The 13,996-nt window shown below is 37.4% G+C and overlaps 2 protein-coding genes across 3 annotated transcripts; both read right to left on the reverse strand.

The window, feature by feature from the left end:
* Window positions 1–5,149: 5,149 nt before the first annotated feature.
* Window positions 5,150–7,386, reverse strand: LOC124446780 (tripeptidyl-peptidase 1-like). The gene has a single exon (XM_046997657.1). It carries the CDS (start codon window positions 7,336–7,338, stop codon window positions 5,602–5,604), a length of 1,737 nt encoding a protein of 578 aa, XP_046853613.1. The 5' UTR covers window positions 7,339–7,386; the 3' UTR covers window positions 5,150–5,601.
* A 1,207-nt stretch (window positions 7,387–8,593) lies between these two features.
* Window positions 8,594–12,241, reverse strand: LOC124446696 (monocarboxylate transporter 10-like). 2 transcript variants are annotated; one of them, XM_046997551.1, is made up of 5 exons: window positions 11,761–12,241; window positions 10,721–11,286; window positions 9,925–10,297; window positions 9,434–9,468; window positions 8,594–9,349 (listed from the first exon to the last, which is right to left on the reverse strand). In XM_046997551.1, the coding sequence occupies exons 1-5, from the start codon at window positions 11,921–11,923 to the stop codon at window positions 9,188–9,190; spliced, it is 1,299 nt and encodes a 432-aa protein (XP_046853507.1). In that variant the 5' UTR covers window positions 11,924–12,241; the 3' UTR covers window positions 8,594–9,187. The 2 variants fall into 2 exon arrangements, with proteins under 2 accessions (XP_046853507.1, XP_046853506.1); XM_046997550.1 differs by having other exon boundaries at window positions 8,594–9,468; window positions 11,761–12,240.
* Between the last annotated feature and the right edge of the window lie 1,755 nt (window positions 12,242–13,996).

The raw sequence follows: 13,996 nt of genomic DNA on the forward strand, positions 1-13,996 counted from the left end.
GTCCATTTAGAAACCAATGTGAATGAGGTGTCCATGTAGGATAACCGATTGGCACGGAGTTATACGGTGCTGGTGGCACTGTATAGTTTGGATACGGCCATGGCCAACACGCTTGTTCCAACCTCTCTCGAAAATCTCTTGGAAAATCGTTATCATCCATGGCGTTTTGGTTTAATAATAATCGTCTACAACTCATGAGCCGTTCGTCTTCTTTATTCTTCTGTAAGTCGATCAGTATTTCAGCGGCTTCCTTCTTGTGAGGGCCCGTGGGAGGTTTACTCATGCACTCGGCAAACCAATGCTTGTTACTGGGCTGCATGTGAAAACGGAATGAATTTGATCAACACGGCAAGTACCGAGTTAGCTAATATTGGCCGTTTTTATGCTTAAGACGGATAATACGTCTGGACGATTTATACGTCTAAGCTTTAAACCGTCCAGCAGCATAAAGATGGGTCGATTTAACACAAAAATAAACGGCAAAATCAATTGATCGAAACGAGTAAACAACTTTAGTTCGTCTGTCAAGACGAATTAAACGATAAAATCGTCTGGACGGTTAATTCGTCTTATGGCCATCTTTATCCTTTGACGATTTAAGATACGCATTAAAAAGATTCGTCTTAAGTCGTCCAGTCGAACGTATTATCCGTCTTAGGCATAAAAACGGACATTAAGTGCGAAGAAATGGGTAATATATTAAAAAAGATAGACGAATTTTTTCTCAGCAAAACTTCTTTATCGACTGCAATAGATAACGAGCAATCTTTTGCAAATTGTTTTCATTATGATATTTTTTATCAATGTTACTTCGAGGTTGTAACATTGACATGCGACAAAATTCATCAACAACTTGGCGCCATTAAACTGCAAGCTTCGTTGTTATCGAGTTTCTTCCGAAAGTGAATTGAAAGCTAATTGACGCCAATAAAACCAATCATTGGGATTTGTCGTTTTCAAATTGTCCTTTTCTTTAAATATTTTGGTTATTTGGAAACTTCATAGTGTTTGTTGTTGCAGCCGTCTTAAGATCAACGCAGTTTGCCCTCAGCTTGTTTGCCGGCTTGCGACAAATAGCAAAGATATTTCCATTTTAATGCTGAATTTGAAAAATAGAAGATTGAAAAAGGAACTATACTAAAATTTACACGACGACATCGCGTTTAACGGGCATTGCCGTGCATGAGATGATTGCAAATGGGAAGAGCTGAACTTAGTGAACTATTTTTAATTGACGACCTGTTTACGCAAGGGAATTTTGTCGGCTTTCATCAAATATATTTTATTGGCAGTGATGAAACGAATGTACAATTTGAATATTGAAGCTCATTTGCTCATATTTTGAACAACAAAATGTCTGGAGCCGGTGTGTATGGCAAAAAAATGAAGACAGATGTTTCATTCACCAGCCTACAAGCAATATTTTTGCTATAACCATGCACTCTGAGACCTGATGGCCGGAATTTAGTTCAAATCGTTTGGACTTTTACAGGCTTACTGCTCTAGAATTGATCTGTTAATGTACAAAAGAAACAGCTAATGTATCCTTATATGAAAAAGGAACCTATAAGAAACACAATTGCTGCATTGAAGCTCGTTTTGTATTTCTTTTCACTGTTTGCATTCTTTTCACAAATGAGCAAAAGCGGACGGTATTAAATGAAGCAAAGCTCATAATTGGCTTGTATGTAGCAAGGTTAGGGAACGTTTGCACTCACTGATCCGTCAAACAAGTCCAATGGATAAATACCTCTGTTATTTACACCAACGTAAAATTAAATTGACGTTTATTTTGTCGTGGAGTGATCTTCACATAGTAAAAGCAGGTTAACGAATCGAAAATTTCAAAACCGAAGCAACAGTGTTTTTTTTCATCATAATTTTGATGTATTTGAGTTTATACCGTTCAGTTTCATTAAAAAGACTATTACAATAGGTAAAAACAATGATGTTTTGCCTAATTCATGAGATAATTAAACACTTACCAAAAATTAGCATTCGTATAAAGATTAGTATTCGTATCGATCATATTCTTCCTTGCCACTTTCAAATAAATGAGCAGCACGTCGCACGTCGACGTCTTCGTGCCTTAGCGAATGGTGATGTCAGAACATGATTAAATATTCAAATTTATAAAACAACGCGCGAGCATAAATTTTCATGGTATCAAAATCCTGTTTATTTCAGTTGTTTGGTTTTTATTCATCGTCTTTATATTCATGTTTTACTATATGTCAATACCACTTTTGTGTTCACACACTGCAAAAACTATAGAGATTAAATATGAAATTAATTAGGATACAGTTTTGAATACTATCGCTGTTTCTGTGTGCTGCAGTCTCGATATTTTTCAATATCGACAATATTTTCTGTCACACATCAAATTGATTTTTAATAAATGAGTTAATTGAGTTTATCGACTTGTTTCCAAAATGGCTGAAAATTTGGAAATGTAATCAGGCTTGTTACACTCTCGCAGTGTTGTGTAGAATTATTTTGAAAAGACACACAGGGACAATCAATCAAAATGTCAATTGTTTAAAGACATTATAAAACATTGAAATAACACATCAAGTATGATAAAGGTAAATGTTTTCACTGTTATTTCTTACAATTGAGGGAAACTTATATTTTGTTCAAAATTAAATCGGATTTTTTTTTACTTTAAAGCATTTAAAAATAAAACGTCCGAATGAGCATAAAGTATTCGAAGTTGATGCACGACGCAAAAGCTTGAAAAAACAAAAACAGCCGGCAGTTATGAAAAAACAAGAAACGATTGACAGAGTGTTTCGACGCTCAACATCATATGCAAGTTAGTTTTAGAAGATTTATTCCTGTGATGTCTTTGGCCTTCTTTTTAGATTTAATTCACAAAAAAGTATGAAATAACATGAAGGCTTGTATAATTCGTGAATCTCTTAAATATATTTTAGCTGATTCTAATCGTTTCAAAGCACTAAGCAGTGTCTTGGTCGAAATTATTGCTCTTGACATGCAGCCCACCATTATTGTAGAAGATAGAGGATTTCTAATGTTTATGTCGTCACTGGATCCCAAGTATAAGCTTCCAAGTCGAAAGACAATTTCTCACATTTTATTGCCACAAAATATAAAAAATTTCCGACAAAGTCCGTGCTGACCTTGACATGGTTTAGTATCTTGCCACAACAACTGATATATGGACGTCCATGCAAACCAAAGATTACATTACTTTCACATCACATTATATAACACCTGTTTGGGAGTTAAAATGGCGTGTGCTCGCTAAAGTGCAGCTCACCAGTCAACACAGTGGAACTAATATTGCGTCAGAGTTAGACAAGCTTGCAAATGAATGCACCGACAACGCACCTGATATGATTGCTGCAGCTCGCATTTTTGGGTGGACTCATTTTTCATGTTTTGCTCACACGTTAAACCTAGTTGGAACAAGTGCAATGAAAGCCGACGATAACCTTGCCCGAGTTCAACAAAAGGCCAAGAATTGGGTATCTTTTTTCAATCACAGCGCCAACGCTATTGATCACCTTTGTGAAGTTCAGAAGCAAATATCAATACCAGCTCATAAGCTCATACAGGATGTCGCCACTCGCTGGAATTCTACTTATTGTATGTTCGAAAGACTCGTCGAGCAATTTGAATCTGTCACTACAGTCCTTTGTCTCATTGGTAGAAATGACCTTTGCCTGACCATGGAAGATTTAGTGGTAATGAAGAAAGCAGTTTGTGTACTAAAGCCATTTGTTGTTGCAACTGAAGAAATGTGTGCTGACAAGCATGTTGGTGTTTCAAAGGTTCTCAATGAAAATTAAGCTCATCCGGTAAGTCTGCTTTTTTGACTATGTCGACACTAATATTTTTTATGCTCAACACGTAGATTATTCCGTTGGGGAGATCACTGCAGTTTGTTGCAAGTGAAAATGCAAATAACTGTTCGAATGGCTTGGCAACCAATATGGAAAATGAGCTTAACAGAAGATTCTCCAACATAGAATCTGTGCCCCTTTTTTCTTTGGTGACTTTAGTGGATCCAAGATTCAAAAAAGTAGCTTTTACCCAAAATGCGTCTTGTGACCAAGGTCAAAATCGTTTGATATCAGAAATGTCACCTTTGGCTCTGTCAACGCAATCTTAACCGCCTCAACACGTACCAGAAAATAGTTTCGACTACAATTACGAATTATGGAAGAAATTTGATGACATGGTAACTGCTGCTCATAATCACCGAACTAGTAATACTGAATCACCATAGAATGCCGAAAATACTTCGAGCAGAAAAACATACCGAGGAAAAGCGATCCATTGATTTGGTAGAAAGAAAATGCCTGTCAGTACCCCTTCTTGAAAAAATTGCAAGGAAATATCTCTGTGCGCCAGCGACTTCAGTTCAATCAGAGAGACTATTCTCTAAAGCGGGAGAACTGGTAAGCAAAAAAGAAATAGGATAAAGGCAAAGAACGTTGACATGATGATTTTTTTTAACCAGGAATATGTAACTTTCAAAAATACATCGCTACTGTTAACATGTTCCAAAGTGCAAAAATATTTATTTATCTTTCAGAACAGCATGTAACCTATTTTTTCAATTCGAATTTATACAGCTTCTGAAAATTTATCGTTACTCCTAATAATGTTATGACAGTTTTTAATTTAAGACAAAAAAAAACACAAAAATTAATCGTTATCGTATCGAATCGATACTAGCGGTATCGCCCATCACTACTGGTAAAATTACGCGTTTTGGACCGTGGTCGATTACGGAAAAATAATGGACCGGCAAAAATGGTTCTGAGCCAATCAAACCGCGTCATTTATACGGAAGTGACGCTTGCCATATAATTATAAAGTTATATTATCCAGAAATAGAAAGTCAAGGCTTCCCACGCGCAACCAGCCCCCGTTAATTATGTATAAAGCCCATGTGAGGTCAATTTAACCTCGATTTCTTTATGTGTTCAGAATAAAAACTGAAAAATATGAATTACAGGCGTGATGCCAAAAATCAACGAATTTCTGAGAAAAAAACCGGAAAAAATAGAATCACGTGTTAAAGAGTTTATATCACGAAATATTACTGAACAAATTTCTAATAAGAGTGTAGATACCATTTAAAATAACATCGGACTTTCGAGCACAATTGCAATAGTTTATATCTTCCCAAGAAATTTAACTTTATTCAACATGCAATTACATCAATACATCCATACAACATTTTCTTATTGATTAGTTAGCTTTAGGAAACAGTAGTTTTCATTGAGGGGTTGTCTTAAAATGTATCGCATAGTTTGCATTTATTGTTTGTGTACAATGTACCCATATGCACATATAGTTGTCACTGTTGGTGTCTCTTGAAATGTACCCATATGCACACAGTTTTCATTCATAGTTTGTCTTAAAAGAAACCCTTACACACATAGTCATCTGGATATTCTTTGTTAAGCTGTAGTACTTTTAAATTATCTGCACTTTGCATGCTAAAAATTCATAAGATTTATCATCATAGTGATTATATTTAAACAATGAACATCTGCTAATGGAACTATTTCATTACCACAAACTTATTACGACACATTCAATTGACATATACTTTTGGAACACCTAAACTTTCAATGCATCTGTCACGTGATCACTGACAGCTTCCATGGCAGCCTTAGCAAGCGCAGGATAATTAGGAGTACCGCAGCCGGTCACTGGATCCCAACCTTCAAAAGCGTAAAATCCTCTGTCCGGCTCGCCACAACCGTCATTGTATCCCGTCGTTGGATCGTATAAAGATTTCAAATTAGAATAAAGGAAAGGGTTCAAAAATCCCATCGGTGGTTCATCATTCTGCAAACGAATGTCGTTTATGAGAGCAATTATTCCAGCGACGGTAGGAGTTGAAGCAGACGTGCCCATTATCCCAGGAATTGGAATCAGATTATTCACGATCCAAAAGTGGTTGCACACGGCTGATATGTCAGGGTAGGCGCGACCTGTACGGTCATACCTGCTTTCAATTGGTAGTTTTGGAGAGTTATTCAGGTAGGTGTTTACCGCTGATGTTTGATAACTGGGTTGCTTGAACACATTACTGAAGCCTCCACCACTGATATCATACCCATATTCACCGTCGATCCCAAAAGGATCGTTGAAAGCCGTCCCACCGACCGCTGTAACATAAGGACTGGAGCAAGGAAAGTTGGGACGAAACATCTTCTCATGGCAACCTGCACCACTATCTCCACTTGCAAACAACATGGTGATTCCACGTGCTCCTGCTTTCATAAATTCAACATTAATGCGTTGCATATAGTTGATGGACAAGGAGTCTTCGTTGTCACCGTAGCTTACACTGAAAATATTTGGAACATCCGTCGTGTTCCCCACAGCGATGATCCAATTGAGGAACGGCTCTTGTTTTTCATGTCTTCCAGCCGTGCTCCAAAACCAAGTGGAGATGTTCGCGCCCAAACTCATGATGTATTGCACATCAAGGCTAGCCTCAAGTCCAGACCTTCCGCTATTCGGACCAACGACTTTCGTGACACTGGAGAGGTGATAAAAGCTACGTCCAAAAATGGTAAAGAATTCCTCTAGATCAATGGAGTTGTAGTGCTGTCCCAAGAACTGCGCTACAGCTTGACTGTTCTTGTGGTGTTTGCCAACTGTATCGGATACATTGTATCTTTTTCTCAACACCGAAGGATACACGCCGATGTGGAAACGTAGGTCGAACTTAGAAGTCTTAGATCTGTTGTGGGCTTTGCTTGACACGAAATTCAACGCAGGAAATCGCAATGTGCCACCTATGAAATCCAAGTGCTTTGAAATTTCCTTTGGAACGGTGTAATGTGCACTGGAACGAACAACAGTGAGGTTGGCCTTTTCATGATGAAAGTGATAAAACTTTACTCCCTTTAGCAAAACTTCAGCAACGAATGCCGTCACCTTGCAAATGACATAATCTGAGTTCCAGGTCCAATTACAGCTCCGAGTTTCAACACCACCAAAACTCAACCACTCTTTCACAATACGTAAAGACTCTTTCGACGGTTTAACCAACTCGTTCACAGCTTCGAAATTCAAGTACCGCCCATAAGATTTCGACTTTGGGTTAGAGACACTCCAAAATATCTCTTCCAGTCTAGCAATGTTTTGTTGTCGAACGGCAAACGCAAGAAAAATTGGCTCGAGAAAGTGAACGCGCTGCATCTGCTGCCAACCTGCCGCTTTCCATTGATCAACATCGTGATCACTTTCTAAATAAACGCGTTCGTCATTTGAATAGTACGACAACGCACATATTGCTGATAGCAATGATGGTAATACATAGAATATTTTACTCAATCGCATTGTTTGACCTTCAGCAGCCGATAATTCTCGCAATTTATCTATCAAACATTGCGTCATTTGCAAATATCACATGATTAATTTCGTCCACTGCTCATATTTCCATAATGACTTATATGACAGAGGGTGTAAAAAAATCTTATATTTTATATTTTGATTTATAAATGGACAGCGATGTCAGTAAGTTCTTTTTTATAGGGGGGGGGGACCTAAAATCGCCTTTACATATTGAAAATGAAAGATTGTATAGAATCCCTCTCTGCTGACGTCGCTACAAATTTTCGTTCAATTGAAGTGATTATTGATCAGACATGGAATTATATGCATTGAAGAGTTGCAATGTAAAAAAATGCATGTGCCACATTAGTCCCCCTTTGGGGCACTAAAGTTAACTTATCATAGACTTCCATCGGAAAAAAAGCTAAAAAAGCATATATATCTAATAGTTTGTAAAATTGTGGCTAATTATTGACATTTAATAATAAATAATTCAAGAATATAATCGCAATTTGAGGGCTGACTGAGCTGTCAAAAGCTAATTAAGAGATTGGATGAGCAAAAGCCAATTGTGTGACCACGTTGCAAAGGATTGAAATGGGGCAACAAGTTTGGGTGTTAATTAGTTAGGCTGCTTCGTGCCCAGTTCTCCTTCATTCCTCCACTTACGACGGGCCTGTATTGTTTAGTAATTTGTGTGGTAAGTGAAATAAAGCAATGACTGTTGTGAACCTGGAAAATGGTGAAGAAAAAAGGAGTTTTCACATGCTGTCTCAGGCAATATTGTGCTTGAAATGTAACTTTCTGATAATTTCTGTACAGAAATTTCTTTATAGAAATTTCACGCCTACAATATCCATAGTAATACACGCATGCCATAGCCTGTACCTCAAATGATCATACATATGCGAACAGGAATTTACATCTTTTCACATTTGAATGCAATGCAGATATTGAAAATCGAGTCAGTATTCACATTGCAATTGCAATCTTAAATGAAAACTGTAAAATATTTAGAGCTCGTTAAGTCGGGATGTCTATTTCTGACCCCACAACTTTTCCTTCGTCCATTTTGATTCATGAATTAATTGCCAATTGACTCATTAATTAACTGCTATTTGGTCAATAAACTGTCTTTTCTCTTTACATTTGCTAGTACTCAAGTACCGAAGCTTTTGGCGCAATGATTCATGGTCAAGGTCAAATTCCTCGTTCGTACACTTTCTGAGACAGTGCATGAAAATTGTTACTCATCGTATAAGACAAGGAATTTTTATCGTCTTCAACGAAAATGTTTGTACTTTTATACGTATCTTATTAGATGGGTCTTATTTTCTCTATTGAGTCCAATACATGTTTGTTGAAGGTCCTCTATCGTATATACGTTTATTTAGAATCCTAATTGATTTATTGATTGGGTCTTATCTTTTCTAACTCCGTCCAAAATATGTTTGTCTAAGGTCCACTATCGTATCTTTATTTACAAATTCTAATTTATTCACGGTTCTTATCTTCTCTATTGAGTCCAATACATGTTTGTTGAAGGTCCTCTATCGTATATATGTTTATTTAGAATCCTAATTGATTTCATTGACGCGTCGTGAGCTAATATAAGTCAAGTGCAAATCCACGGCAAGCTGTAAAGGTTCGGCAGAATACTTGAAAGAAGCTGATTTTTAGTTTGTTTGTATATGAGCCAATCACGCAACAAGTTTGAAAACCGATAGTTTCCGAAGATTCATTATCCTCGAACAAAATTGCTAACTGTAGTGACGAAATCTCCTTTGTATTCATGTCATACATTAAACTCGTCCATCTCACATGCGTTTGATTAAATATCTGAACAATGACAACGTCATAATCTTGTTTCACGGACAGGCAAGCCATTACATGTTGTCATCGAGGAATGTGGTTGAGCATCACCATTTTCTCCACGAAGATGAAGTAACATATTTTCTGTTGCGTCATCATCTTCAACATTCGCCAATTCAATGTCAGCGTCATTATGAACGGAATTCTTGTTTGATGTTTGTGTTAGAAAATAAAGAAGGCAAAATACAAGAAACGAAAAAAGACTGGTGCTCCCAGATAGGTAAAATACCTTCTCGTAACCACGTGTCTTTGAGTAAAGCCAACCTTCGAAGGAAAATGGGATGTTAATAAGTTAAAGTTGACTATCCACTAGATATTTGTAAAATACAATGGGTTTACTGTGCTTACACCGAGTTCTCAAAAAGCAAAAATGTACCGACCGTGCTTTCTAAAATATGGAAAGAGAACATTCGACTCGTACAAAAAAGAAATTGCTTTTTGTTACACAAAAAAGTCTTAAAATATAACGAAATTCACACTTACACTTTTTGAAATGCCGCAGAAAGCTAAAGCAACCGTGATAGCTCAAGAACGATGTTAAAACATTACAAACTGTTTGTATATATGCAAAGGAACATTTGAGATTAAGAGCAAGTGTTTTAAATTTGTTTACAGAAAAAATCGTGGAAATAGCATGCTTTTTCGGAATTTTTTATGATATTTAAACTTTGAGAGTTGAGATAACATATACTTTGCTACAACACATGTCAGAAAGCAAACCTGCAATTAATGGACCAGCTGTGAGTGGAAGAGCAACTGAGAAGAACAGCAAACCAATCGCTGGTGAAATTCTTTGCCTTCCCACTACATGAGCAACAAGTGTGGAAACTGTACCAACGATGCAGCCTTCACACGTACCAAATATTACCATGTACATAACGAAATTTGCGTATTTTAATTTGACCAGCGGAAACAATGTTGTTGATAAACCCATAACGCAAAGACAACAATGAAATATCACAAATTTGTTTACTCGGGGATGATCTGCTAGCTTGCCAAATAGTAGTCTCGCTACAACGGAAGACGCCGACATGAAACTGAGTAGCCATGACGACTTTGTTTCACTTATATCATGATCCGTCGCGTATTTTGCCTAGAAATGAGCATTCAACAATACGCATGTTCAGAACTCGTGCGCATGGTGCTTTTTGTTGTTAACATTATGCCTAAAGAACAAATAGAATTTCGAGGTGACTACATTTTATATTAACCAAAATATATTAGCCTTTGACAGGAACTCGCGCTTAAATTGAAGTATAGAATGTGATCCCTTAGGTTTGAGGTAGCATTCTCAGTCAAAAAATTTGACATTTGTACTTTGGCTAAGCTCGCCCCCAGTCCTTCACTTTTATTATTAGGAGATCACAAACCACCTTAGCCCCACCTGTTTTTCCATTGAAATGATGTATGATAAAATAGTGTTTCTGTTCTCTGATTGAAGGTCATGCGATTGACAAGACATATTCTATTAAATTAGCTCAGACTGCTGACCTGTGTACGACGTGGATTCACTTACCATGTGAATTATCGGTACATAGTAACCAAAATTAAAAATGACCAGGGATATAGTCAGTATGGTGAAGGCTGGAATACACCATAGAGAGCAATCAAATAATTTTCGCCAAGATGTCCTATTTAAAGACAAATCGTTTGGCCCTAAAATGGGTTCTCGGTAGGCGAGAGCCGCAAAAATGAGAATGGATGCGAGAACTGCCAATATTAGAAAGGTAGCCTTCCAATCAAGCTTGTATAATATGTGTTGAATAGAAGGTGGCATGGCCATACCACCGATACCACTGCCTGCAGTCGCAAAACCCATGGCAAAGGCCAAATGAGTTCGAAAAAGCTTGCCAACAACGACAAAACTAGAGGCATAACATAAACTTGATCCGGTTCCCCAAACAACCGAGTAACATAGCAACATGGGTATCGGTTTGTCGACCATCGATGTCCCAAACAGACCAACAACAGATAAAACTCCTCCGAGAATTGTAACCTTTTTGGGATTATATGACTCGCATAGTTGTGTTGCAATAGGACTTATTAAAAAGTTCAAGCCAAGGGCAAAGGAACCGATGAGTGCTATAGAAGAATGAATGAATCAGAGTATATTTATGAAACGAATATTATATATATGGCGAATCAGAACATATTTATGAAACGAATATTAACATACACATGGTGTATCAAAAAAAGGATGTTCTCTGAAAAAGTTGTCTAAAATAGAACGCGTGCAACTTCGGCTGAAGTAGGCAAAAAAAACTTGTCAGCCCAAGTACCCATGACTCCATTAAGAATACGGGTTTGTTTGGATTTAAGTCATGATTTTGTTGACTGTTTGAGAGTGCGTCTTAACACCAAACGCCAAAAATTCTCAAATGGCTGAACAATGAGTAAATTTTTTACAGTCATATAGTAAAATCTTCAGTCATGGGTCATCTTAGTTTTACGGGGTATAAGGATTTGACCGCTTATCAAAAGCTATCTGTTATCAATATCTCCTATACTACAAAGCACTTGCATGAAGTAAGTAGATTGGCTGAGCTTATATAATACCTGAAGTGCTTGCATCCCATTTTCGAGTTTTTAGGATAAACACATTCATAATTCCAAAAGAATTATGTATTCCCATGACAATGAATTGGACCATTGCCGCAGCGATAAGTGAAAGCCAGGCCCAGCATCCGTCTTGAACAACTTGCGATGGCCCACAATACATGGTAAGTTACAATGTGTGGTCGAAAGGTGAAACTTTAAAAGTTTCTTTCCTTCTTTACGGTACGGTATTTACGTCAGCATTGCATTTACATCATTTCACGTCACGCAGAACGCAAGAAACGACGCAAATTAAAGGAGAATAGCTTTCGTATTTTGCTTTCCTATGTCGAAAGGAAATTCGAGATACGGGCAAGAATGCGAATGTGCTCGCAGCGTGAGAGTCATACAACTTCTAAAAATCGCATTGTTTACGCCGATTGCCGATTGATTTCAACATGATATTTCACAATATAGCAACCGTCACCTGCTCAGAGAAACATTGTGTGGGCTTTGCGCGTGTGTGGATGAATGTTGCGTTTCGATGGCGGGGCTCATTATTATAAATTCTTTTGTTTATTAAAAAGTGTCAAGCGAAAAATTCTTTGACTCACGTGAGTTGAAGGTGCACTGTTGATTTTATTTAATCTATCACATCTCTCCCGTTGCGTAATAATTTGAGAAAATTTCAGCAATCGACGGAAGTCGGTTTTTGTCACGGTGCACATCTGTCAATTCATGTTGGTGCCACATGAAGATCAATGCAATTTCGTCACGATATTTTGTCAAGTCTTTGATTCTGGGTGCATCGAAAACGTAATGAACACGTATATATATACTGTAAAAACTGATTGGTTGAACTAACCATATGGTTAAATAACTAATATTTTTATGTTTACTTTAACCAATCATATGGTTATTTTAACCAATCATTTTTTACAGTATATGCTTCCAATTGTCCTGCAAAAACAACATTGGTTCAGATTTCATAGAGGTCACGATGGAATATTTATGCTGAAGCGTTTCTGAGCGAGAGAAAATTGCTGGCAAAGTACGAATGTTACCATTTGCGGGTCTTGATTGACTCATTAAAATCGTAGCGTGACTCGTCGTAAATTCATAGTAAATATCCGCTTGCTCAGGTTACTTCACCTCCTAACCAGTCTTACCAGTTTGATGGTATCGGTAACTCGGACATGAAAAACTATTCGAAAATACCTGAATATACAAAAAAATCGATAATTGAAGTTCAAAATGTCTTGTTGGTTTTGTGATCCAAGAGAGTAAAAACAAAAGAGGAGTAAAAAATTCCTGGAGTTGTAATTTCTTAGATGCGTATAATTAGTGAGTGAATGATGCTGCTTTTTACTTAAGCTAAAGCGAAGACTTCAGAATGACAAATGCGTAAGATTCCCCCAGTCCTCCCTCCCAAAAAAAGAAACGTCGTTTCAGGAAACGATGTTGGTTGCTCGATCATTCAGGACATTTAATAATATGCTTTGTGCACCGTGAGCGCATGATTTATACTGTCAATGGAAAATAATGCGACAAAAGACAGGTGGAAAAGACTATAGCAATATTATAGAGGAAGGCCGAAAAATCTTCTATCTTATTTCGAGCATTGCTTGTTTGTAAAAATTCTCAAATTCATCGTCAAATTCAGCTTAGAAAATTACCCTGCTCTGGTATAATAGAATGATAATAATAATGTATTGTGTATGTATATATTGTTATTCTTGTATATCAGATCGGAGCTCCTATTGTGTAGCAGTGACTCTTGTCTCTGACAGGCTGACTCTTGCCATTGCATTGACTCTTGTCGCTGAAGCAATGAAGATCATCTATCTGTACACTCTGAAAAAAGCGTCAGATTTGAAGCGGATTTTTTGTGATCACGGTCGTAATTCAGTACATCTAAAGTAGCAGCTTTAGATTTACTGCAGCGAATTCACAAATATTTGCTAAAAGTCGAGAAAGAACGTCCAGGGCCGATTAACCATATAGCAGAAGGGGCGTCCGCCCACGGCCCCGCTCATCAGGGGGCCCCGCGCTTTACTCAGTTCTAATATTTTTTGGCGCATTGGTGAACGAGGATGAACGAAACATCCTCTGATGAATATGACGGTGAAGATGACACAACGAAAGAGGACAACGATGCCACAACGTGGATTCATTGGAATTGTGCATGTACAGACTTCTTCTGGAGAACAATCAGGAAAGTGTATTTCCGAACACTGTAATTGCACTGCGAATCTAT

This window comes from Xenia sp. Carnegie-2017, unplaced genomic scaffold (genome assembly GCF_021976095.1).
Source record: "Xenia sp. Carnegie-2017 unplaced genomic scaffold, XeniaSp_v1 HiC_scaffold_22, whole genome shotgun sequence".
NCBI classification, from domain to species: domain Eukaryota; kingdom Metazoa; phylum Cnidaria; class Anthozoa; order Malacalcyonacea; family Xeniidae; genus Xenia; species Xenia sp. Carnegie-2017.